Here is a 25,763-nt window from a genome sequence, read left to right as displayed (position 1 = left end):
GATGTTTCCTGGTATTGTAAGTCTTGTCACACCTGTCAAGTTGTGGGGAAGTGTAATCAGACCGAAAAGGTTGCACCTCTAGTTCCCATTCCTCCTTTTGAGGCGCCTTTCACCCGTGTGTTGGTGGATATTGTGGGCCCTCTTCCTAAGACTTCTTCAGGATTTTCTTATGTGTTGACCCTGAATGATATGGCTACTCGTTATCCTGAAGCCATTCCACTTAGAAATATCTCAGCAAAGAACGTGGTTAAGGAAATGCTAGAGTTCTTCACAAAGTTTGGTCTGCCCAAGGAGGTACAGTCAGACCGAGGAAGTAATTTCATGTCAAATGTTTTCAAGCAGTCTTTGAAAGAGTTGGGCTTCACCCAGATCACGTCTTCAGCTTACCATCCCCAGACCCAAGGAGCGTTGGAGAGATATCATCAAACACTCAAATCGATGCTCAAGAAATACTGTTTGGAACATCAGAAAGACTGGGATAAAGGTCTTCCATTCGTTGTGTTTGCCGCAAGAGAATCTCCAAATGAATCACTGGGCTTCTCACCCTTTGAGCTACTGTTTGGCCATGAAGTAAGAGGACCCCTTAAGCTACTCAAGGAATGCTGGCTGTCGAAGGAAGATGACGTCAACCTGCTGGAGTATGTGATGAAGTTCAAAGAACGGCTGTCCACTGCTTTACAGCTGGCAAGAGAGAATTTAGGAGCTGCTCAGGAGAAGATGAAAACTTGGTATGATAAGAAGTCCAGGTTACGCCACTTTCAGCCAGGAGATCAGGTTTTGATTCTGCTACCAGTTCATGGGCAACCTCTTCAAGCCAAGTTTAGTGGTCCTTATTTCGTGGAGAAGAAACTCAGTGATGTCAACTATGTCATCGCCACACCAGATCGTAGAAAGAGCAAGCAACTATGTCACATCAACATGCTAAAGTTATATCACAGGCGGGACGAAAATAATCCAGTCTGCACTGTAGCTGTTCCACCCGAGTCTGCAAGTGAAGCTCTCCCATGCAGTATGAGCCTGAGTGATAGTTTGGGGAAGAATCCTGATATCATGAATGATCTCCAGACTAAGCTTTCTCATCTACCTCCCAAGGAAAGGCAGGAGTTTTCGGCATTACTGCAGGAGTACCCGCAAGTGTTCCGTGCTACTTCAGGAAGAACCACTGTGTTGATGCTTGATGTCGATGTTGGAGACGCAAAGCCAATTAAATTGACTCCTTACCGTGTGAACCCAGTGAAAGTTCCTCTCATCCAGAAGGAGCTTGGCTACCTGTTGGACCACAAGATGATTGAGCCCTGTCAGAGCGAGTGGAGTTCTCCTGTCACTCTAGTCCCTAAGCCAGGTGGGTCACAGAGGTTTTGCATCGACTACAGACGTGTTAATCAGATAACTAAAACAGACACTTACCCTCTCCCTCGTGTGGAAGATTGCATAGACAAGATCGGAAAGGCTAGGTACATAAGTAAGTTTGATTTGTTAAAGGGATACTGGCAAGTACCTATGACTGAACGTGCTAGGGAGATCTCATGTTTTGTAACACTAGGAAAGACATTTGCATGTTCTGTAATGCCATGTACAGATTGTTTTAGAGTAATAAGAAATTTCCTTTGTAAATTTCTTTTCCTTTGTGGGGGAGTGTTACATAGCCTATGATTTCATCATCCTTTGTGTAACTTTAACGCACAGTTGCTGCATGTTTGATCACGAGCGTGTTCTGCCTCAGTCCCCCTCTTCTGCCGTTATAGTAGAGTTAGTCGTTCTCTCTGTTATTCAGAGCGGGATTTTCATCTCTTTGTCCCCATGGCTTCATTTGCGCGTCCTTCTTACAAGTTGTATCAAGCTCTGCTAGCCCCTATATAATGAGCTCAGTCTCTGTATCATTGCCACTTAGATCTACTCATTTTCTTCACATCTCTGTCCTCCCCTGTACAGTTATTATTATTGTGAGTGCTCAAGAAATCTCCAAACATCTAGCAGCTGTGTGTAATTTGAGTATAACTTGTATTTTTCTTGTACTATATAGCATAAGGTTAATTCCTAGGCCTAGTAAGGTTTTTGTAATTTATGTAAAGATTCTTCTTGTCAACCATCATTAATAATATTTTTGTACCTGTAATAATATATCTGGCATTCACTGAGTATTATCTGGTATCTCATTTTAACAGGGCTGACTTAGATAAATTTACTCATGCTAATTTCGTGTTAATAGAGGCTATTGCAGTTAACCATATATTTAACCAGATTATTTGCCATTACATTATCCTTATGAGTCCTGAATGTTTTGTTGTTAGTTTGAGCATTAAACTTTAACTTGTAATTTTACCTAACTCTTTTGTTTTGAACCTGGAACTTTACGGGACAGTAGTGATTTTTAGCATTCTCACTTAAAGTGTACATTATCTTTCTCTGTTCCGTAACAATATATATATATATATGTATATATATATATATATATATATATATATATATATATATATATATATATTGTTACATAACCTATGATTTCATCATCCTTTGTGTAATTTTAACACACAGTTGCTGCATGTTTGATCACGAGCGTGTTCTGCCTCAGTCGCCCCCCTTCTACCGTTATAGTAGAGTAAGTTGTTCTCTCTGTTATTCAGAGCGGGATTGTCGACTCTTTGTCCCCATGGCTTCATTTGCGCGTCCTTCTTACAAGTTGTATCAAGCTCTGCCGGCCCTTATATAATGAGCTCAGTCTCTGCATCATTGCCACTTGGATCTACTCCTCATTTCGTTCACATCTCTGTCCTCCCCTGTACAGTTATTATTGAGTGCTCAAGAAATCTCCAAACATCTAGCAGCTGTGTGTAATTTGAGTATAACTGTTGTTGCATTTTTTCTTGAACTGTGTATTTTCATTTTATCAGGGCTGACTTAGATAAATTTACTCTTGCTAATTTTGTGTTAATAGAGGCTATTGCAGTTAACCATATATTTAACCTGTTTATTTGCCATTACATTATCCTTATGAGTCCTGAATGTTTTGTTGTAAGTTTGAGCATTAAACTTTAACTTGTAATTTTACCTAACTCTTTTGTTTTGAACCTGGAACTTTACGGGACAGTAGTGATTTTTAGTATTCTCACTTAGTGTACATTATCTTTCTCTGTTCCGTAATATAAGTTTGGCGACCTCTTACCAGGATATTCAGGATATTATCATAAGGATATTGCTTGATATTTTGTGACTGTGATATATTCATGATGGCTACTATTACTACACTTGATGAAGCCAAAGATTTTTTGTCAAATGTGCAAACAGTGTGTGATGTAGAAAACAGAACAAAGAATGAACTTAAGCTTGTTGCTCAACAATTGGGAATTGCTGTTCGCTCTCATCATTCTAAAGATCAAATTGTTGACATCATTAATGAAAGCTTGTTTAATGTAACTCCTCGAAATGAGCAAACGCAGATTGAATTAGCTAAGTTACAGCTACCTCTGCAGGAGTCTCATGCTAAGGAGGCGGAGTTTCGTGTTAAGGAGGCTGAATTTCAAGCACGTGCTAAGGAGGCTGAGTCTCAGGCTAAGGAGGCTGAATTTCAGGCCCGTTCTAAAGAGGCCGAGGCACAAGTTTAAATTGCTAGGATTCAGGCAGACCATGAGTATCGCATGAAACAAGGTGGAACTGGGTCATCTAGCTCTGATGATTTTGATGTGGCTAAAAATGTTAAACTTGTCCCTCCTTTTAATGAATCTGATTTAACAAAGTATTTTCAGTTGTCTGAGAGGGTAGCTACAAGTTTTAATTGGCCCAAACAGAATTGGCCAGTACTCCTTCAAACTGTTCTCACCGGTAAAGCTCAAGTAACTTATGCATCTTTGCCTCAGGATCAATCTGATAATTATGATGTAGTTAAGAGCTTGATTCTTAAGGCCTATGAGCTTGTTCCTGAAGCCTATAGAGTAAAATTTAGGACAACTTACAAGCAAGATAAGCAATCCCATGTTGGGTATGCAAAAATCAAAGAAGATCTGTTAGAGCAGTGGTTAAATTCTAAGAATGTGGATTCTGATTTTGACAAATTTAAGCAGATGATTTTGCTGGAGGACTTCAAAAGGTGTATTAGTAAAGATGTAAGCCTATATCTTGATGAGAAAAGAATAGATAATTTGTCTGATGCTGCAGTTTTAGCTGATGAGTATGTTCTCACTCACAAGAGATATTCTAGAGAAAAAGGGAAAGCTGAGAGTAAGTACGTTGCCTCTACTCAGAGTACAGGTAACAGGAAAGAGAATAAAGATGATGTTTCTCAGGAAGTAAATACCAGCTTCACCTCTAGATTTCAGAAAAGTAAATGTACTTATTGTAGTAAGCTTGGTCATACTACGGAGACATGTTTCAGGAGACATCGTGATGTGAACAAAAAGGAGTCTTTAAATATTCAGTCAATTGGTCTAGTGCCCACTCTTGAGAGTTCCCAGAATTCTTTAACTGAGTTAACTGAACCTGCTTTGAGGGGTAACTTAAATTCTCATGATGGAGCTCCTCTTTTGAGCAGTAACGTGGGTGACACTCTCAAGAGTTCATGTGCTAATTTCCTGTCTGATGGTTTTGTCAGTCCTCTGGACAGTAATGACAGGAAATCAGTTCAAATATATCGTGATACAGGTGCTTGCCAATCATTTATGCTGACCAGTGTTCTATGCTCTAATGTTAATTCCTCTGATGAAACTGTAATCTTACAATGTGTAGGGAATAATTACTTCTCTGTCCCTCTGTGCAGAGTGAATTTAGAGTCTGGTTTTGTTAATGGTTCTGTTATGGTTGGGTTGGTTGAGACACTCCCAATGTCAGGTGTAACTTTCTTACTTGGAAATGATATTGGTGGAAGTCAAGTGTGTCCAGCTCCTCAGTTGTCTAGTGAGCCAGTGGCTGCGTCCCAGGATTGTGATGTTCCTGATGTGTTCCCTGCATGTGCTGTCACTAGGGCTAAGTCTAAAGTTACTGGTGATTTAGAGGATAATGATGATGATGATGTTATCCTAGCTGACACTTTTCTTGCTAATTTGGACCACTCACCAGATGAGGCAGTACCCCGTAGTGTTGATAATTTGTCTCGTCTAGAGTTGGTTGAGTTGCAGGTTGCTGACCCTGAGTTGAAAGGTCTAGCTAACTCTGCTTACAGTGAAGAAGAGTCAGCCGGTGCTTCTACTTGTTATTATGTAAAGTCAGGAGTACTTATGAGGAAGTGGAGACCCAAACAGCATCAGCCGACTGTGAATGGGAGGTTGTACATCAAGTTGTCATCCCTCGTGTTTGTAGGCAGGATATCATTAGAGTGGCTCATGATTCCAGTTTGGCAAGACACCTTGGAGTGAGGAAGACTGTGGCACACATTTTGAAACACTTCTACTGGCCAGGTATCTTCAGGGATATTTCCTGGTATTGTAAGTCTTGTCTCACCTGTTAAGTTGTGGGGAAGTGTAATCAGACCGAAAAGGTTGTACCTCTAGTTCCCATTCCTCCTTTTGAGGCGCCTTTCACCCGTGTGTTGGTGGATATTGTGGGCCCTCTTCCTAAGACTTCTTCAGGATTTTCTTATGTGTTGACCCTGATTGATATGGCTACTCGTTATCCTGAAGCCATTCCACTTAGAAATATCTCAGCAAAGAACGTGGTTAAGGAAATGCTAGGGTTTTTAACAAAATTTGGTCTGCCCAAGGAGGTACAGTCAGACCGGGGAAGTAATTTCATGTCAAATGTTTTCAAGCAGTCTCTGAAAGAGTTGGGCATCACCCAGATCACGTCTTCAGCTTACCATCCCCAGACCCAAGGAGCGTTGGAGAGATATCATCAAACACTCAAATCGATGCTCAAGAAATACTGTTTGGAACATCAGAAAGACTGGGATAAAGGTCTTCCATTCGTTGTGTTTGCCGCAAGAGAATCTCCAAATGAATCACTGGGCTTCTCACCTTTTGAACTACTGTTTGGCCATAAAGTAAGAGGACCCCTTAAGCTACTCAAGGAATGCTGGCTGTCGGAGGAAGATGACGTCAACCTGCTGGAGTATGTGATGAAGTTCAAAGAACGGCTGTCCACTGCTTTACAGCTGGCGAGAGAGAATTTAGGAGCTGCTCAGGAGAAGATGAAGACTTGGTATGATAAGAAGTCCAGGTTACGCCACTTTCAGCCAGGAGATCAGGTTTTGATTCTGCTACCAGTTCATGGGCAACCTCTTCAAGTCAAGTTTAGTGGTCCTTATTTCGTGGAGAAGAAACTCAGTGATGTCAGCTATGTCATCGCCACACCAGATCGTAGAAAGAGCAAGCAACTATGTCACATCAACATGCTAAAGTTATATCATAGGCGGGACGAAAATAATCCAGTCTGCACTGTAGCTGTTCCACCCGAGTCTGCAAGTGAAGCTCTCCCATGCAGTATGAGCCTGAGTGATACTTTGGGGAAGAATCCTGATATCATGAATGATCTCCAGACTAAGCTTTCTCATCTACCTCCCAAGGAAAGGCAGGAGTTTTCGGCATTACTGCAGGAGTAACCGCAAGTGTTCCGTGCCACTCCAGGAAGAACTACTGTGTTGATGCATGATGTCGAGGTTGGAGACGCAAAGCCAATTAAATTGCCTCCTTACCGTGTGAACCCAGTGAAAGTTCCTCTCATCCAGAAGGAGCTTGGCTACCTGTTGGACCACAAGATGATTGAGCCCTGTCAGAGCGAGTGGAGTTCTCCTGTCACTCTAGTCCCTAAGCCAGGTGGGTCACAGAGGCTTTGCATCGACTACAGACGTGTTAATCAGATAACTAAAATAGACACTTACCCTCTCCCTCGTGTGGAAGATTGCATAGACAAGATCGGAAAGGCTAGGTACATAAGTAAGTTTGATTTGTTAAAGGGATACTGGCAAGTACCTATGACTGAACGTGCTAGGGAGATCTCATGTTTTGTAACACTAGGAAAGGCTTTTGCATGTTCTGTAATGCCGTATGGTATGAAGAATGCACCAGCCACATTTCAGAAGCTCATGAATATTGTAACAGAGAGTTTGGCAGGGTGTGTTGTTTATATTGATGATGTATTATCTTCAGTGACAACTGGAAAGATCACCTATGCCGTGTCAGTAAATTTCTTGAGCGTTTAGTTCAGGCTAATCTAGTAGCTAATTTATCAAAGTGTGAGTTTGGTAAAGCTAAAGTTCAGTACCTTGGGTATGTAATTGGTGATGGACATGTTGCACCACCAGGAGCTAAGGTTCAGGTTATAAGTGATCTTCCCAGACCTAAAAGTAGGAAAGAGCTACAAAGATTTTTGGGAATGGTAGGTTATTACAGGAGATTTGTTCATAACTTTTCTATTCTTGTATCACCACTTACAGACCTACTGAAAAAGGGAGTTAAATTTGTCTGGACCGATAACTGTGAATCCTCTTTCAACAAACTTAAAGCTATTCTATTAAGTCAGCCAGTGCTCGCTACTCCAAATTTTGCTAAGCCTTTTAAGATGGCTGTTGATGCAAGTGATACAGGAGCTGGGGCTGTTTTGCTGCAAGAGGATGATCAGGGTATTGAACACCCTGTATCTTATTACAGTAAGAAGTTCACTCCACCTCAAAAGAACTACTCCACTATTGAGAAAGAGCTTTTGGCCTTGATTTTGGGTTTACAGCAGTTTTCATTTTATTTGTGTTCTGGTTTTGACCCCATAGTCATTTATACCGATCACAACCCACTGAAATTCCTTAGTAAGTTTAAAGATAAAAATCAGAGATTGACAAGATGGAGTCTACTTCTTCAGGAGTATTCATTAGACATACAACATGTCAAGGGGAAAGAAAATGTTATTGCAGATTGCTTATCTAGACTTTAGACAGATTGTTTTAGAATAATAAGAAATTTCCTTTGTAAATTTCTTTTTCTTTGTGGGGAGGTGTTACATAGCCTATGATTTCATCATCCTTTGTGTAATTTTAACGCACAGTTGCTGCATGTTTGATCACGAGCGTGTTCTGCCTCAGTCCCCCCCCCTTCTACCGTTATAGTAGAGTAAGTCGTTCTCTCTGTTATTCAGAGCGGGATTGTCGACTCTTTGTCCCCATGGCTTCATTTGCGCGTCCTTCTTACAAGTTGTATCAAGCTCTGCCGGCCCCTATATAATGAGCTCAGTCTCTGCATCATTGCCACTTAGATCTACTCCTCATTTCGTTCACATCTCTGTCCTCCCCTGTACAGTTATTATTGAGTGCTCAAGAAATCTCCAAACATCTAGCAGCTGTGTGTAATTTGAGTATAACTGTTGTTGCATTTTTTCTTGTACTGTGTATTTTCATTTTATCAGGGTTGACTTAGATAAATTTACTCTTGCTAATTTCGTGTTAATAGAGGCTATTGCAGTTAACCATATATTTAACCTGTTTATTTGCCATTACATTATCCTTATGAGTCCTGAATGTTTTGTTGTTAGTTTGAGCATTAAACTTTAACTTGTAATTTTACCTAACTCTTGTTTTGAACCTGGAACTTTACGGGACAGTAGTGATTTTTAGTATTCTCACTTAGTGTACATTATCTTTCTCTGTTCCGTAACAATATATATATTGATTGATTGATTGATTGTATAATAAATCTTAATTTTGCTCATTGTTTTTACGTACCCCGACACTGTGTTAACCTGATCATCTGGAGTTTTTTTATAACAACCTTGGAGTCGGGGCAATTTTTTCACCTGCATTGTCCTACTCTGTGAAGGCATTATCGAAGCCAAACCCTGACATTATGGAACTAAAGATTAATCGTCAGTGTCTACATTTTGTAGACGCCAGTTATCTCTGGGAATTGGGAAGTACAACTGTGACTCTTTGATCCAATTTTGATCATAGAGGATCTCATTTGGAAAAGTAAGCTACACAGTAGTGTAAATGCGGCAGAGATTATTAACACCGACCTACTGCTTATGGTTACTCAACACTGGGCCACATGACTCATGATATGGGTGTGGGGGTGCAGTTGAGACTGGAATGGGACTAACAGAGTGAAACAACAGCTGAGCACTGAGTGGACACAGGTCTTATGCAACCCTTTTATGTCCAGTGAACATGTCCCTCTCCCCTCACACCACACCAGCCAGATAATACCTCCCCCTCCTCTCTCACCACACCAGCCAGTTAATACCTCTCCCTTCCCTCTCACCACACCAGCCAGCTAATACCTCCCCCTACCCTCTCACCACACCAGCCAGTTAATACCTCCCCCTCCCCTCTCACCACACCAGCCAGTTAATACCTCCCCCTCCCCTCTCACCACACCAGCCAGTTAATACCTCCCCCTCCCCTCTCACCACACCAGCCAGTTAATACCTCCCTCTAACCTTCTCATCACGCCGGTCAGTACGCCTTCCCCTCCCCTCTCAAGCCTCAGCTAGTGCACATCTATCTCACCAATCTATTTCACGAAATTATAACACTGTACAACAGAATCGGCAAAAGTTTTTTTTTTTTTTTTTTTTTTTTGCCAACACTGGTAGATTAATGGGTCTGGTTAGTTAGGGCCTGGGATCGAAACCAAATATATATCATTCAAAATTTTAACTGCTTTAGAAATAGTGAACTACGATATCATAAGCACAACTCCTTGAGTGCCCATACGATAAAATAATCATTGTCTGTAATAATTCTTAAAGTAGCGAAATTTGTGTCGTGCTAATATTTGCAGCCACCAGTTTAGCAAATCTGTAAGCCATCATATATGTAGCCAGTATTTTAGAAAGCTTATGTAATGATTGTCATTAGACGTTATGTGAAAAATAATTTAAAAAAGCATATTTAATCTTTTTTGTTTGCCCAGTTTTCAAAAACTTCGAAAATATTTCAAGCGGTCCTGATACGGCTAAGTATTTCATTTAGACTGGTAACAGAGTATTTTGTTCAGTCGAGAGTCAATGGGTTATGCAATTTTACCAGTCTTTCAATGATTTTATCTTTGGGTTATTGGCAACAGATATTTTCATATCTATCATCTCATTTCTGATATAATTGAGTGGTCAACAATTATCTTATTACTAATATTTATTCATATAATTGTTAGCATAAATGATGCTAGGTAAATGCAGACATCCATGGAAAAAAAAAAACACGGTGATATAACACTGCAAGGATTTGTCATTTGTATTTATTTCACTGTGTAATTAACTATTAACTAATATATTAATGACCTGTGCATTATTATGAATTTCAAAGCATAAAGCGAAGTATGAATTTCATGTGACGGTCGTGGTCAGTATTAGTGATGTGTTTGGTTATAGGTGGTTATGGTGGTGGTGTGTGTGTCTTGGGTATCCGTCTGGTGTTGCTCATCCCACAAGGCCTGGACAGACCTCTGCTCCATCACCAGCACGACAACGGCCACTGCACACCCACACCCCAGCACCACGAACATGCCCTGAAAATGAGCAACATGATACTTAATATCGTAATCCTATCCTTTATCAACTAACCCAAAATATTCCATTAACATCAAAAAACTAAATTCTACCTGGGGATGCAATGACATGTTTAATGCAAATGATTAATGATATCCTTGGTAAATAGCCTATACAAGCAAGATTAATCTATCTATATACCTAGGCTTCTTCTCCCAAAGAAAGGAGGGTAGCCAAGACAGGACGACACACTCCTAACACATCCACAAACACATTTATTCGTAACTTAGCCGCAAGGAGAGAAGGGACAGATCCTCACCGCGCCACACCGCACGAGGGTCAACTGCTCAGTGCAATCAACAACATCCGCAACAGAGCCTGACAGTAGAGCTAGTTTACCCTTGCCATATCATAATGGGTCCATCCGCTTACCCACACCTGACCAGATCAGTTGATCAGACCAAATTCGGGAGAATATCCCCTCATAGCCGCATCACCATTTATTCATTCACAATTTCTCTCCAGTCATTCATATCACACGCAGCCACTCTTCACTGGTCTGCATACATCCCTCTTGCATCTAACGCTTTCTTCACACTGTGCATCCATCCTATTCATGGTCGTCTAATCAGCTTTACACCTCTCACATCCGATCCAGTTATCTTTTCAACTAATCGCTCTTCGTCCATTCTCTGCAAATGCCTAAACCATCGCAACACTCTCGGCTCAACTCGATCAGGCATCTCCCACGTAACTCCAGTTCTCCTTCGCATTTCATCATTTCTCACTCAGTTCATATGCGTCACTCCACACATATTTGTCAGACACCTATTTCCATTACATTCAAACTTTTCTTCTCTGCTACACCCATATTCCATGTTTCAGCCTCATATAAAGCAGTCGAGATCACTACACCCTCATACAACCTTCTCTTTACATCCGTAAGTCTACTAATACCAAGTCAGATCACTTCCATCTAAACGGATCCAAGCTGGCACACGGGGTGGAGCATTGAAGTGACGTCAGCTGTCACGAAACCCAAGTTCAGTTGACGCCTGACCGTGGTGGTAAGTGGATGTATGCTGCACTCTCCACATCATGACACATTTTCAGTCCGAAGTGAGGGAAGGGACTGAAATGCGTGAGGGAAGGCATGGGGGTGTGAGGGAACCTACTGCTATGTTATACGGTTAAACGAGTCCGCACTTCTTCCCCTTCTTCGTTTTCCCTTATTTTAAATGTTTAATTTGAGTCTGCCCTTTCATACACTTTCTGTTACTTAAGCTGACTGACGTCACACACAAGCCACGCCTTCCTGCGCCCTGCGGCAAAGTGAACCGACTTGGTATTAGTAGACATAGTTACATCCATTCTAAGCAAACGACATCTAAACACTTTTTTCATTCCTCCTAACACCTTTCCTACTTCATTCACTCTAAACTTCACTTCTACATCCATTCTTCCATCCACAGCAGCAGCATGTGACCCTAAAGACTTAAAACACTCTACCTCCTCAAGCAACTCGCCATTCAAAACTATATTCATCCTCGTACAATCTGCCAGCCTCATACACTTCGTCACTTTACTCTCATATACTCTCAATTTCCTCCTTTCACACACCCTTCCAAACTTCTCAACCAACTGTCTCAATCTGTCCCGCGAATCAGACACCAGTGCAGTATCATCCACAAACAGCAGCTGATTCAGATTCCACTCTCTACCATCAGCATTCACCAGACTCGAACTTCCACCTAACACTTTCGCATTCATCTCCCTTGCAACACTATCCATAAAAATGTTTAACAACCAGGGCTACATCACACATGCCTGTCGCAGCCCTACTCCCACGGGAAACCAATCACTCACAGTACTTCCCACTCTTACGCACGCTCTACTATTTACATAACTTTTCACTCCATTTAACAACCTACTATCAACCCCATGCAATCTCAAAACAGTCCACAAAGCCTCTGTATCAGTTCTATCATACACTCTCTATGAATCCATGAACGTCCAAAACACATCCTTACCTTTCGCCAAATACTTTTCAAAAACCTGTCTCACAGCAAACACCTCTCACAGCAAACACCTGGTCTACTCATCCCTTCCCTCTCCTAAAGCCACACTGCTCATCACCAATCACTCTTTCGGTGCCCTCTCTAACTCTAACACTGCCATACACATTACCTATACCCATAATGCTAGTACATTCATACCTATCACCCTTACCTTTATACAACAGAACCACACAAGTACTTGCCCAGTCAATCGGCACCACATCGCTCACAAAACACACATTCAGCAATCTTACTAACCACTCAACAGCAGTAGCTCCACCACTTTTCAGCCGTTCCACAACACACCCATCTATATGTGGAGCTTATAACTATACAATTATTTAATACAAGTCTCCAAACATGTATGGAAATTAAAAAGTAAAAAAAAAAAAAAAAGGCGCTTTTCCAGGCCACTTAAGAACTCAGTGGCAAGACCTACCCATAGGTTGCTGAGTGAGAAGGCAGAAATGACGGTGACGATCCTGGGAGGGTTCTTGCAGCTGCTGGAGTTGGGATGTGAGTGCTTCGCCCATTCATTATATAAGCCAGATTCCACTACTGTATAAGCCCTACGGAGGAAATAAAACTGTTTTAGGTATTATTTTCGACACAGCAGTAAGTATATGCCATAATAATTATTCCTCGTGCCCTTTTTGGGTGTGATGTAAATAAGAAGTATTTTTACTCTCTAATGTGTAAAAACAAACACACATGACTGTTTTTTATATTATTTGGTTACTGACAAACTGTTCAGTACTTACAGCTGATTTAACCTTGGCATAAAGGGGCTGTTCTTCTGAGCCAGCATGCCTAGAGGAGTGGTGAGGTAGCTGCTACGGGACAAGTAAAAATCACAAGTACCTGTCAAAATATTTACTGATCATATAGTGACAGGGCTATTATACGGTGAGTTAGAATAAAGGGTTTTTTCCTGCAAAGACTTACAAGATGCCATTTGTCAAAAAGCAGGGCAGTGATTTATATTTAAAATCCTTTCTAATTAACCAAGTCCCTCTCCCTACTGACATGAGATTTAGTGGATAAATGCCACATTTTATAGTACAGAGTACTAAAAAGGTATGACCATAATTTCAGCAAACATGACAACCACATTATAACCTGTAAGAGAAAAGCTTCTTGCCAGCATGCGACTATAGATGATTTCCATATCAAACAAGACATGGCTGCCATCCCGCACAATGGTCTCTAGGCTCTGGGGTAATTTAGTGAACGATTTGTAAGCTACTCGTTCTGTGCCCATCAGGTTCGCCAGCTCGCGGAGTGGACCCGACCTGGTCGTCTGAAACGCAGAAGGTTGTCAGTAATCCTCAATTGTACTGGAAGCTTTCGATTACATAATGAGGTGAAACTTGGAGAAAAAATAATAGATTCCATTGCAAAAAGTACTTCTGAAGCTTAACCAGATAATCGCTTGTATGGCATACTGTGAAGATAATAGGTGATTAGAATTGGAAAGTCAATTAACTGTTCAGAACATGACAAAGCCGTAAGTTAATTCTTGCTCTACCAGTACTGAAGGGTTGGTTAAAAAAAAAAAAAAAATGCCATTGTCAATAGTTTCGTTAAAGGACAAATGGTCTTGAAGGTATGACATTCTGTTACCAAAGAATGCTTCATGACTGATTAGACACTATTTCATGTGGTACTGGTTTGTCTATACATAACCTGCGGGGCATTTGTTGACAACCTAAAAATTCTTTGGCACTAAACAAATAATGGTACAGTAAACCCTTGCCATACCATACCCTGCTAGACCGGATATAGGGTTTACTGAACATTTTAAGGTCTCCGGAAGAACAGTCGTACATACCGGACACCGACATTCGGTAAGTAGGAAAAACCACACAGACTTTCCAGACACCTGTGGCCTACCAGATCAAAGCGAATCGCTTCTGTCTGCGAGGTGGCTCAGAATGCAGTTAGCAATGCTAGGGTTGGTTTTTCCCACCCGGTCGGGCTAATCATGAGGAAATGCTATGACACGGGTGTGAATATGGGCCAAGTGAGTGTAAAATTGGTATAGTTTATGTTTTTAGTGCTTGAATAAGCTATTTTTCTCATTTATTTTCCATTGTTGATTGATATCCCATTTCAGGGGAGGACTATTAAACTTTGCAGATTATCAGCTTCATCGGATTGGGCTTCCCCCGAACTGATGCAGGACAGAGAGGGTTTACTGTATATGATTTCCAATTACATCACAAAAACAACTGCTCACTTTAAGATAGTGGATGATCAAAGTGCTTGGAACAATAATTATCCTAACATCAGAGTTGTTAAGAACGTCATCAAGTCTCTGGTAGGGTTCGTCGATGTATCTGACTGCCAAGAGGGACATGAGATTACCGACGTAGCTCTGTGTTAGCACCACCATCATCAGCATCCACACCCCCAGCATCACACGATCCCACCACCATCGACTTTTAGTACTCTTTATATCTGTTAAGAAAAAGAAAAATTTAGTAACACAGAATAGGGCTCGCGATAGTAGCTGATGGCCTGCCATATTTAAAAATGACAGCCTTTTTTTCAGAATATTTTTAAAGCACTTGATGAAGTTGAACTTTATCAAACTGAATGGGGATTTGAAGCCACAGAAAAAAAGAAAATTCTATGCCTAGAAGAAATGATCTACTTCGAATGTTACAAGTGCACTAAAATAATTGAACCTTGTATAATCTTTATTTGTGGTAGGTGGGGGCACTTACCATCCACTCACTTGATGTAGTGCTGCTGTCGGGTGTCTGCCCTTTCCTCTCCTCCATCCTTGTTTCCTTCCTTCCTCTTCTGTCATTGTTTCCTTCATTCTTTCCTTGTCCTTCCGCCTACGGGTGACTTTACTCTCCCTCTTCTGCCGTTCTTTCCTTCATTCTTTCCTCTTCCTTCTGCCTGTGGGTGACTCTACACTGAGTGACAAGCCAAATGGTTTCCTGCACACCAGGAAACCATTTACTACGCTGGGTGGTAACCATATAACCAAATTTTGGCCCCTGATGGTTTAGTGGGTAATTATTGCGCTCCAATCGGATTGAGCCGGTAAAGGTTTATATCAAAGGGATGGTTGTGGTTGATTGCTCATGTGATGCCACTCAGGGATGAGTGAGGTTGGTCACTCTCATCTTATATGTCGGGATCAACTGCCTAGCCCCGGGTTCCTACGCTCCTCATGTAGCAATGGAGGATTGGATGATGGATAGATGGATGGATAATCTTTACGTTAAATAAATTAAATTTGCATTCCATAAGTTAATTTCAAATCACTGACACCTTGAAAAGGCTAAACTAGTTACCTTCTTGCAGGAGAATGCGCACACAGTTGAAGGTGTTGGCATCTATGCTGCCTGGTTCTTGTGTGTGGGCAGGGAAACAGGAAGGCAGGAGCAGCATCACTGAGCACACAGCCAACAATGCTATTAACAAAGTTGCCCAAACCACTGGTGCAAGAGGCACTAGGAAACACCACGGGTCCGGCTTAGGATGACCACGAGCAGCTAGAACATGGTACCCAGACATCAACATATATGCAGAGTATTCCATCCACTGGCTTCTGGTGTGATCCAGGAAAAATGGTCCAGGAGAAAACTCCACTTCCTGCAATGATTTGGCGAATTAAATATATCGTAAGAGAATACCGTTCGTGCCAGAATATACCATCAAAATGTCTGATCTCGAGTAACTCCTAATCCTCTTTATTGTGCGACTTTACATTACCAACGCCATACCTTCCGCATGAAGATAATACTTATACAGATACAAAATACCAGAGAAACAATTTCCAGTTTACATAGTTATATAGGACAGAAGTAGCTAAAAGTAGGGATTCTGAGTATGTCACGGTTTGCAAGTGTGACGATTTGGTTAGGTAGCCTGGAGAGTTGCTTGCAAATATGTTGTAATGCTTTTAAACTGGGAATGGACAAAGCCGTAAATCAAACTTCAGTCACATTGGTTAAGGAAATTTCTAATAGCAAAAACATATGTATGAATAAGTATAGCAGTTACTACCACGTTACAGACCAGGGAGAGACCACTGAACAACAGCCTTCCCTTTTAGACAACTAGGAGGCGATTGACAGGAACCACATTGATTCACTAACGGCAGCTCCACAGCCTCATCACAGTTGCCAGACAACATTCAAACTGCTCTACGAAATTCCTGGACACAACAGCACAGTATTTTACTCAGTGCTTGCAACTAACAGACCACTTCATATAATATCAGTCACGATATTGAGGGGTTAAGGGTGATGAATATGGTGGAGACAGGTTTCTGAAGTTGCATGCCATCATCTTCATCATGCTGTCTTTAGTGCTCATTGAATTCTATACAAGAAGAAAATCTTTTCCAGGCGTTGGTTCCACACATGATGGACATATTTTAAACTAGTGTGTAATAATGAATGCATGACTGAATAAATCGTAAGTTGTTTTTTTAATTACCCTGACATTATCTAAATGGCAAGACTGGGTCTAAACATGAGCTCAATTTCTTAAAATAATGGACGGAGCAGTTCTTTGAAGAAGCACTCAACAGGAGACTGACTTATCATTTGAATCTGATCCTTGTTCTGCCAGATGGTTTCATTCAGTTTAGGAAAGACTGGTCACTAAGTTTATATAGTTGACCAGATGTAACTCACCTCACGTGTGATGAGTCCCAGCATGCCAGACCAGGTCCCATCACTCCTCAGCAGACCCCAGCTTTTGTCAGGGGGTCTCACGTAAGTGTATCTGTCAGAGAGTTTTGCAAGCAGATACAACAAAATAACAGGATTTACCATCAGCTCTTCGTTCCATACTGTCGTTAAGTCGAACTACGGGTCATATTTTATGTAGTTTTAATATTACCACAACACCTCATCTGTCATTTCTTCTGAACACTACACATTAATGTCTCGTTTTATGTTTTTGATGCAAACTATTTCCATAAAATATTTATATAAATAACACAGGAGAATGTTAATCTGTGATCAGCAACATAATTCGATAAGGAATATTTACTATAATGTATTTACGGCATCCAAGGAAATAGCAGAATAAATAAATAAGAATGTGTACATCTAACCCTATCCACTCGCACGCTGATGACTCCACCCTTTACCTCTCCATTCGGTTCTCACAACGTCCATCTCAGCAGTTACATCAACAAACAAGGGAAGAGGCTATGGCACACCTAATGTCTGACTTGGCTCGTATCTCTGACTGGGGTAAAAATAATCTTATTTTTATTTTATGCATCAAAGACTCAGTTGTTACACTAATCAACCCGACAAAATCTTCCACAGGAGTACCCACTGATGTTTAATAATATTCAGCTTAATCCTGCATCATCCTTGAATATGCATGGGGCTTCATTCACTCGGTACTTACCTTGGAAAGATCATATTACATATCTTGTAAAATCTGCTTCCAAGAAACTGGGTGTGCTAAGACGACTCTGTTCCTTCTTTACCCCTGCACAGTTGTTGACTTTATACACTGGTTTTATCCTCCCCTGTGTAGAGTATAACTTTCATGTGTGGGGAGGCTCTTCACACACAGCTCTTCTCAATAGGGTGGAGTCAAAGGCTTTTCGTCTCATTAACTCACCTCCTCTTACTGACTCCCTTCAACCTCTGTCTCTTCGTTGCACTGTTGCATCTTTATCTCTCTCTGTCGCTACTTCAATGGTCATTTCTCCTTTGAACTGTCTGTTTGCACCCCTCCACCTCTATGAAGGGCACGTAGCATCCGTCTAGCAGCAAACTTCCATCCCTTGTCTGCCAACTCTTTAATGCAAGAGTTAATTGTTACTCCCAGTCCTTCATTTATGCAACAGGTCAACTCTGGAACTGTCTCCCTCTGTCTGTACTTCCTGCTAGCTATGATCTCTAGTCTTTCAAACGGTGTGTCCAGGCATCTCGAAATGATCGGATCTTGAATTTGGCTCTCTCTTGTATTTTGTTTTTGTTTTTTTTCTTGGAAGGAACAGTTTGCGGGCCCCTGGCCTTTGGTTCCTTCTTCCTAGCATTAAAAAAAATTACTGTGCACATTTCTACTCACGTAAAGTTCATAACCGTGGAGAGCATTTCCCCGAGATCGTCCACTCCACCTGTAAAAGTAAGCCGCTTGCCACCAGGCTTCGTTGGGTCGTCTACCATGACTGCCGATTGTGAAGGGAGCTCCTCAGCTGTCACCATCACATGGGGTCGGTGGGGGAACCTGGAGCAAGAGGATGAAGTCTGATGCGGCCACGGACTCCCTTTAAAGCAATTCGGACGTACCTTCCAAAAACTAAATGTCAACTAATCAAGCTGGCACAATAAAAAGCTCAGTGGCACTTTATTTTGTGTTTTAGTGTTCAAACTATGTAACATGTTTCATTGATGCATTGTGGTCCATTATATCAGCTGACTGAATCCACACTCTCATCACGTGAAAAATAATTAACACTGCTGTATTTTGAAAAAAAGAAAAAATCCAAGTGATAAAAATATTCATGCAATGTTTTTAAGAAAGTGACGAGTTCCAGACAAGAGCTTACCGTGAAAATTTCTTGGGAAAAAGATTTGGTGGGTAGACTAGACTTAGATTTTGATCAGTAGTCCACAATGCTAACTGTAATGGCCGAGTTTCTGGTTCTGTGAGGGGTAGCCATGAGAGCACTCTGGTCCTGTTGATGAAAAATAAACGGATAAAATAAATACGTCAACAAATAAGTTAATGAATAAAATTGAAGCCATTGTATCAAAGTAAGGAATATCCCTCATATGAGCGCTCTTCGTTCGTTTGTTCGTTCGTTTAAAGATTCCCTGCACCTGTAGTGCAGGCCGGGCCACACATTAGCCCGGTCAGTGGGGTATGGGCTGGTTAAATAACAGTAAGTGGGGAGGACAGGACCTGGGGATGCCCAGCACGCACGTCCTGTCTCCTGGCTGGCTTTGTGGTGTGTGTAATGAACGCTCTTGTCCATGGAAAATATTTATTACCTGAGGACTGATGATGCATCATCGACAACAGCGAGAAGAGCGTTGGTGCGTGATAGAGTCTTGTGAAGGTGGTGTAAGATGTGGAGGCGATGGAGAGGGAGGCGAGTGAAGGCGAGCAGCCTCGTTGTATGCACCGACAGGAGGTGGCTCTTGAAGGAGGACTCAGCGAAGATCGAGAGGAAGGTTGGGTCCTCGCTCACGACCACCACCGTCACCCACCATGACACCACACGAAGCTAATGGCGCAAAAAGAAATAAAACCATTTAGTTACATGTTCAATACTCTAAACAGGAATGCTTTAAACTCGCATTTCCGTTACACCTACAGTAATAATAATAATAATAATGCAAGATCAAGCTGAGAGGAGTGAGGTGGGTCAGGAGAGAGAGGAGCAGTCAGGGAGAAAGACTGAAAGTTGAGAAGCTGAGGATCAAAGTAATGGCAGATGAGTAAAGGACCAAAGTAGAGGACGAGTTAGAATTACTGACTTGGAATTATATGGATCTGGACAGACTTTGGAATGCATATAGGGATTGCCTAGTTAGAAATGCTAAGGCGGTGTGTGTGTGTGGCAAGAGTAACAACAAAGAAGAAAGGTACGGCATGGTGGGATGAGGAGGTAAAGAGAGAGGTGGAGGAAAAGAGGAAGAAGTGGCTAAAGTGCTTACAGGAGAGGGGTTCAGTTGAAATAAGAACTGAATATGTTGAGAGCAAGAAGCACGTAAAGAAACTAGTGAAGAGGAAAAAGAAGGAGGTAAATGAGGATCTAAGAAGAAAAATGAATGCGAACTACTCTGAAAATAGAAAGTTAGTCTGGAACGAGGTGCGGAAATGTAGAAATGAAAGCGGAAAGAAATGTGATGGTGTGAAGGATGCAGGTGGTAGATTATTAACCAATGGAGATGACGTAAGTACCAGATGGAAAGAATATTTGAAAGCCCGAATGAGATGCTTGTTGGATATATGTAAGAAGGCATGGATGAGTGAAACTGTGCCTGCAGAGTGGAAAAATGCTGTAATTGTACCCCTGTACAAAAATAAAGGAGAGCGAATTGAGTGCAAGAATTATCGTGGCATAAGCTTACTGAGTGTGGTAGGGAAGGTATATGGAGGAATTATTATAGAGAAAGTAAGAGAGATATCAGAAGTCATAGTGAGTGATGAACAGGGTGGCTTTAGGAGTGGCAGAGGATGTGTGGACCAAATATTTGCAGTGAGACAGATAGTAGAGAAGGCTTGTGATAAGGACCATTAGGTGTTTATGGCATTCATGGATCTGGAAAAAGCATATGACAAAGTGGACAGAGAAGGATTATGGAAAGTTTTGCGCATGTACGGTGTAAAGGATAAGCTGCTAGGTGCCGTCAGGAGTTTTTATGATGGTAGTGATCCATGTGTAAGGGTTAATGGGCATCTAAGTGAATGGTTCACGATCAGTGTGGGCTTGCGACAAGGTTGTGTTATGTCCCCATGGTTCTTCAATATATATATATATGGATGGGGTGATGAGAGAAGTAATAACACGAGTAATAGAGAGAGGGATGGCATTGGTAATGAATGGTGATGGATGGAGTATCTCAAATTTGTTGTATGCTGATGATGCAGTACTGCTTGCAAGTACCGGACAAGAGCTTGGTAGGATAGTGCAGAGTTTTGCTGATGTCTGTAAGCGTCGTTCCTTGAGAGTAAATGTAGAAAAGAGTAATGTGATGGTTATTGAGAGAGGAGGGGACTCCCAGTGCAATGTAACAGTGAATGGACAGAGACTGGAATTGGTGAAAGAGTTCAAATACCTGGGTACAGTGATAGAAATGAGAGGAAAATGTGCAAAAGAAGTGGAATGTAGAGTGACACAAGGAAGAAATGTAGCTGGTGCAATGAAGGCCTTGATAAGAAACAGAGGCTTGAGTGTTGCAGCTGCGCGAGGCTTACATGAAGGAGAGTTAGTGCCATCTTTAACATATGGATGTGAGACTGTGGTGTGGCATGAAAATGAAAAGTCAAGAGTGAAAGCAGTGGAGATGGGACTACTGAGGAATGTATGTAGAGTACAGAGGGTAGATAGGATACAAAATAATGTGATTCGTGAAAGATGCGGAGTGAGGAAGTCGGTGGACATCAGAACTGAAGAGAGTGTACTGAGATGGTATGGTCATGTGGAGAGAATGGATAACAATAGTGTGGTGAAAAGGGTCTATCTGAGCGAATTCGAAGGAGGAAGGAGGCGAGGTAGGCCAAGGAGAAGGTGGAGAGATATGGTGGATGAATGTGTGAGGAAGAGAGGTTTTGAAGTCGGTGAGGCTAGGGACCTGACAGGAGATCGAGCTGGCTGGAAGAATTTTGTGATGAGAAGTGCATGATCAGGGATTTTTGGCACCCCTTTTTAACATGGCAGCGTCTGGATTGTCTCTGTCAGATACGATTATATGACGCTACAGAACGTGGTGAATTTTTTTGGGCGTATCCGGTAGAGCCAGGATTCCGGGGGCTTGAATGATGAGTGAATGGAAGCGTGGCCCATTGGATTAGGCAAATTTGGGCTATCTGGACATTGCTACTCCTCACCCTGCCGTAGGGTGGGAAAGGAGGTCCGGATGATGATGATGATGATGATGATAAGAAAAATAATAATAATAATAATAATAATAATAATAACAATAATTATAATTTCATATAATCATTATTTAATTCTGTGTTGCCCCATGAAGAGTGTAGGAGCCCGGGGCTAGCTAAAGTTGGTCCTGACATTAGACATGAGTGACCAGCCTCACTCATCCCTGAATCGCATCACGTGAGCAATAAACCCCAACCATCTCTTGGGTAAACATCTGCCCATTAATAATAATAATAATAATAATAATAATAATAATAATATAATAATGACAATAATTATAAATGACCATAGTCTACCACCTAAATCCATTTTATCAGCCTTGACATGCTATAGTCACTTACCCGTCTAGCACTGGCGATAGCCTTAGGGAGCTTTTCACGGGTCAAGTTGGTATTTTGCTCACCATTTGTCACGCCAAACACTCCGACTCCCCACGGAGCTTGTAAGTGTGTTAGATCCTGAAACAGAAAGCATGGAGATGATTTATACGCATTTTATACCACTTATTTCAGTGAAAAAAGCATGTAACCACGAATGGATCTTGAATTTGACAAATACTCTTAGGAAAGGACATTTTTGCAAGTTCCTACCCTTGAAGACATCTTCCACAGCAACTGACTTTATGTAACTTAGAGCCCTCCAGTTCCATATCAACATTCCCTTAAGTCTGTCACATTCACCTGCCAAGCTTGTTGAGATTGTTCCTATGATCTGTACCCAAGAATGAGTGATTTATTTGCTCTAATTAGTAAGGACAAACCTTATTTTTACTGTATATTCCAATCTAACTTCCTTAATCCGTTTTAGGAAAGCCTAAGTTTTGCTTGGTGCTGTCATTGACGCACTTGCATCAGAGAGAACGCCCATGGAGAGTCGTCTGTCACCAGGATGACGGAGGAGTGGGAACACTGCTCTGTGGCCAACATGGCATCCAGTGCTCGGCGACACTCCAGTGGTCGTCGAGTTTTATCTGACAAATACAGAGATGAATTTACAGTAACCAGAGTTTTATGCCACTTTGTATAATAAGATGGTACCTGTGTGTAACTGGTATTATTAACTGATCTTGAAGCAAAAAGGGCTTTCAAATGCTAGATATATTTACTAGATTATGGCCAGAGGGTGAATCCCCCGAGCTAGGACCAATGGATCATACAGCTCTGGAGGTCATGGAGAGATCTTTGCAGTGACAGCTACATTTCCCACTAGAAATACGGCATCTTGGTTCGGACTCGAACTGCCAACTGGCCCCAAGAAAAATACACGGAAATGCTCCTGCTTCCCAAGAAAACACTAAGAAATACCACTGCAATATGTAGAATAAATTATAAACGTATATTCATAACACACAACATTCTCATTTATCCACTGAAATGTCGTGCAACAGAGTTCTGAATGAAAAAAAAAAAAATACTAAAGTTTGTTGAGGTTAGGGTATTTTATGCTTGATGAGGTATTAAATTACAGTTAAATAGGCAGCTTAGGTACGGGAAAGGAAATGTCACAAAAAAAATAATATTGCTTGACCCACAACATAATTTCTCTTATGTTAAAATTGTTCTTACTTTCATTTTTGTTACACAGCTCAAGAACAATTTCAAAATATGGAACTGAGATCAAGAAGACCAGGTTTGTGCGTCTAAGATGATTTATATTCCAAATATGACTAAAATTATGATGATACACAATGAAGTAAACTAAAATAAAAATGATAAAATGATTACAATCTGCGATTCCATTTCCTAACAACCAGGGTCAACTTGCCTGAGGTATGAGGCAGGTGTGCGTGTACCAGAAGGCAGGTAACTCCCAGACTAAGCCACAATCTCCCTGCAGCAGCCGCCATCACACCACCACAAACTTCTAGAGAAGAATTAGTGTGCATAAATGATGTATATTTTCTTCAGTACCTGCATGTTAAGGATTTCCATTCTATGAAAATATAAGACGGACAGAGGTTTCAGTATGATACTTATGGCGTGCAAAGCACTGGGCTGTTGTATTGTTATTAATACAAGTGGGGTACAAAACTCAGAAAAACACCATATTGTCTGCTGTTTATTAGGAAGATTATCAAGATTATTTTGTGTGTTGTTAAACTGTAAAGAAAGTTTGCCTAATATACAGCTAAAATTTTCACTTATGCGTATTTCATCAGTGTCTCGCATGCGAGTCACAATCAGAAATGAACGCCATTAAGTTTTCACATCTGATCCATTTTATGATTTTTTTGCAACACCTACTTTCTCAAGGGAAAAAAAAATCATTTTCAATTAATCTTAAAACAATACATGGCGAATCTGGCTACTGTTTTCTCAACAATCTGGGTGGGTGGGAACATTTAAAGACTGTCTCCTAGAAGAGGGTCGGGGCCAGTGCCCGTTTCTCCAGGTGCTTAAATAATAATGAGTTCTGCGTTACTAACCAATCTCATGTTACTCCAGGGTGCGGGTGACCAAGGCTGGGCAAAGTGTAGTATATACAGATTACCCTTCGTAACAAAACATTAAAAAAAAATGCCAGTTACATATTGGAGATTGTTTCCACTTATAACGATAAAGTCTTCACTCTAACTGGGCCTTCTGTTCTCTACGACACCAGGCGTGAAGTGGTGTGAATGTAGTCTATTTGGATGCATAAATATATTGTAAGATGCGAGAACTCTAGCCACTAAAATCCTCTTCAAACTCAAAATCCTTTTCAAACTTCTACGATACGATTTTATATTTATTACGTCATCTGTATCGCCGGATGAAGACAGTTACCCATGTTTAATTTACGAACTATTAATCCGCTATTAATAACTCATGCCATAAAAATGAATGCATTAAACACAGCGAAAAGCGAGAACAGATTAATAAACTTCGTAATTTATGTCTATAAACAAATGAAAATCGATATTTTAGCATTTCTGTGTCTTTTATTATTTTGACATTTTTACACACAAAAATGTTATTAGTTGTTTCAGAAAACATTTCACCTTTTGGAAGCATGAATTTTTAGGCCTGTGTAATTCATACAATACCACATCATCCTTTCTGTAGGATTACACGGTAATAAGTGAGGAAGGAAGGTATTTTGGTGTGATGTTATATCAGAATGAAAGTCATATTGCAGTTGCCTAATATTTATTTTTATCACATTAGGAAAACTCGGATCTACAGTAAGTCTAAGGTGTGGCATGTCAAAACTGACATAAAAAATTACGAACTTGATAAACCAAATGGAAGTAACAAAAGCAAAAGAGCATACATGGGTTTCTTAACCAAGGATGATATTCACGGACCCGTCCTTGCAAGAAATCAAAAACATAAGTTTTCAAGAATGTAAGCTGCCTAAGTAAAAGGCGAAGCGCTCTTTGACAGACACATTAGACCAGTGGTATATTAAAATCTTATACTCGTATATTTAATGGAATTTACAAGATAACTGAAAATCCTGTTAAAGTCTGTTAAGCTGACTGAGCACATTTTCTTGGTGTTTCTATGTACAGTCAATCAAATGTATCGCACACCTGGGGTACGATGGACGTGCACAGGAGTGAGTTTTGTAGAACAATATTAATAGGAATTACTGACCTAGTGCCGTAAAAAAAAATAAATAAATAAATAACAGTGCCTATAAAGTAAACTTTTGTGCGAGTTCAAGTCCTAATAATTCCCTAGGATAATGTTTGCACGTATGATCACAGGGTGCCCCATATA

The 25,763-nt window shown here is 40.9% G+C and overlaps 1 protein-coding gene across 1 annotated transcript; it reads right to left on the bottom strand.

Moving 5' to 3' along the window:
* Positions 1–13,678: 13,678 nt before the first annotated feature.
* Positions 13,679–19,755, bottom strand: LOC145391050 (putative glutamate receptor). Its single transcript, XM_080265783.1, has 8 exons — positions 19,750–19,755; positions 19,445–19,680; positions 19,000–19,128; positions 18,519–18,677; positions 17,117–17,207; positions 15,767–16,067; positions 14,721–14,915; positions 13,679–13,755 (listed from the first exon to the last, which is right to left on the bottom strand). The coding sequence occupies exons 1-8, from the start codon at positions 19,753–19,755 to the stop codon at positions 13,679–13,681; spliced, it is 1,194 nt and encodes a 397-aa protein (XP_080121909.1).
* Positions 19,756–25,763: the final 6,008 nt, after the last annotated feature.

This window comes from Coenobita brevimanus, chromosome 16 (genome assembly GCF_032717465.1).
Source record: "Coenobita brevimanus isolate Jiangsu-jjx chromosome 16, ASM3271746v2, whole genome shotgun sequence".
In the NCBI taxonomy this organism is placed as follows: Eukaryota; Metazoa; Arthropoda; class Malacostraca; order Decapoda; family Coenobitidae; genus Coenobita; species Coenobita brevimanus.
The sequence above is the reverse complement of the archived record's forward strand: the minus strand, read 5'-3'. Positions and strand labels throughout refer to the sequence as shown.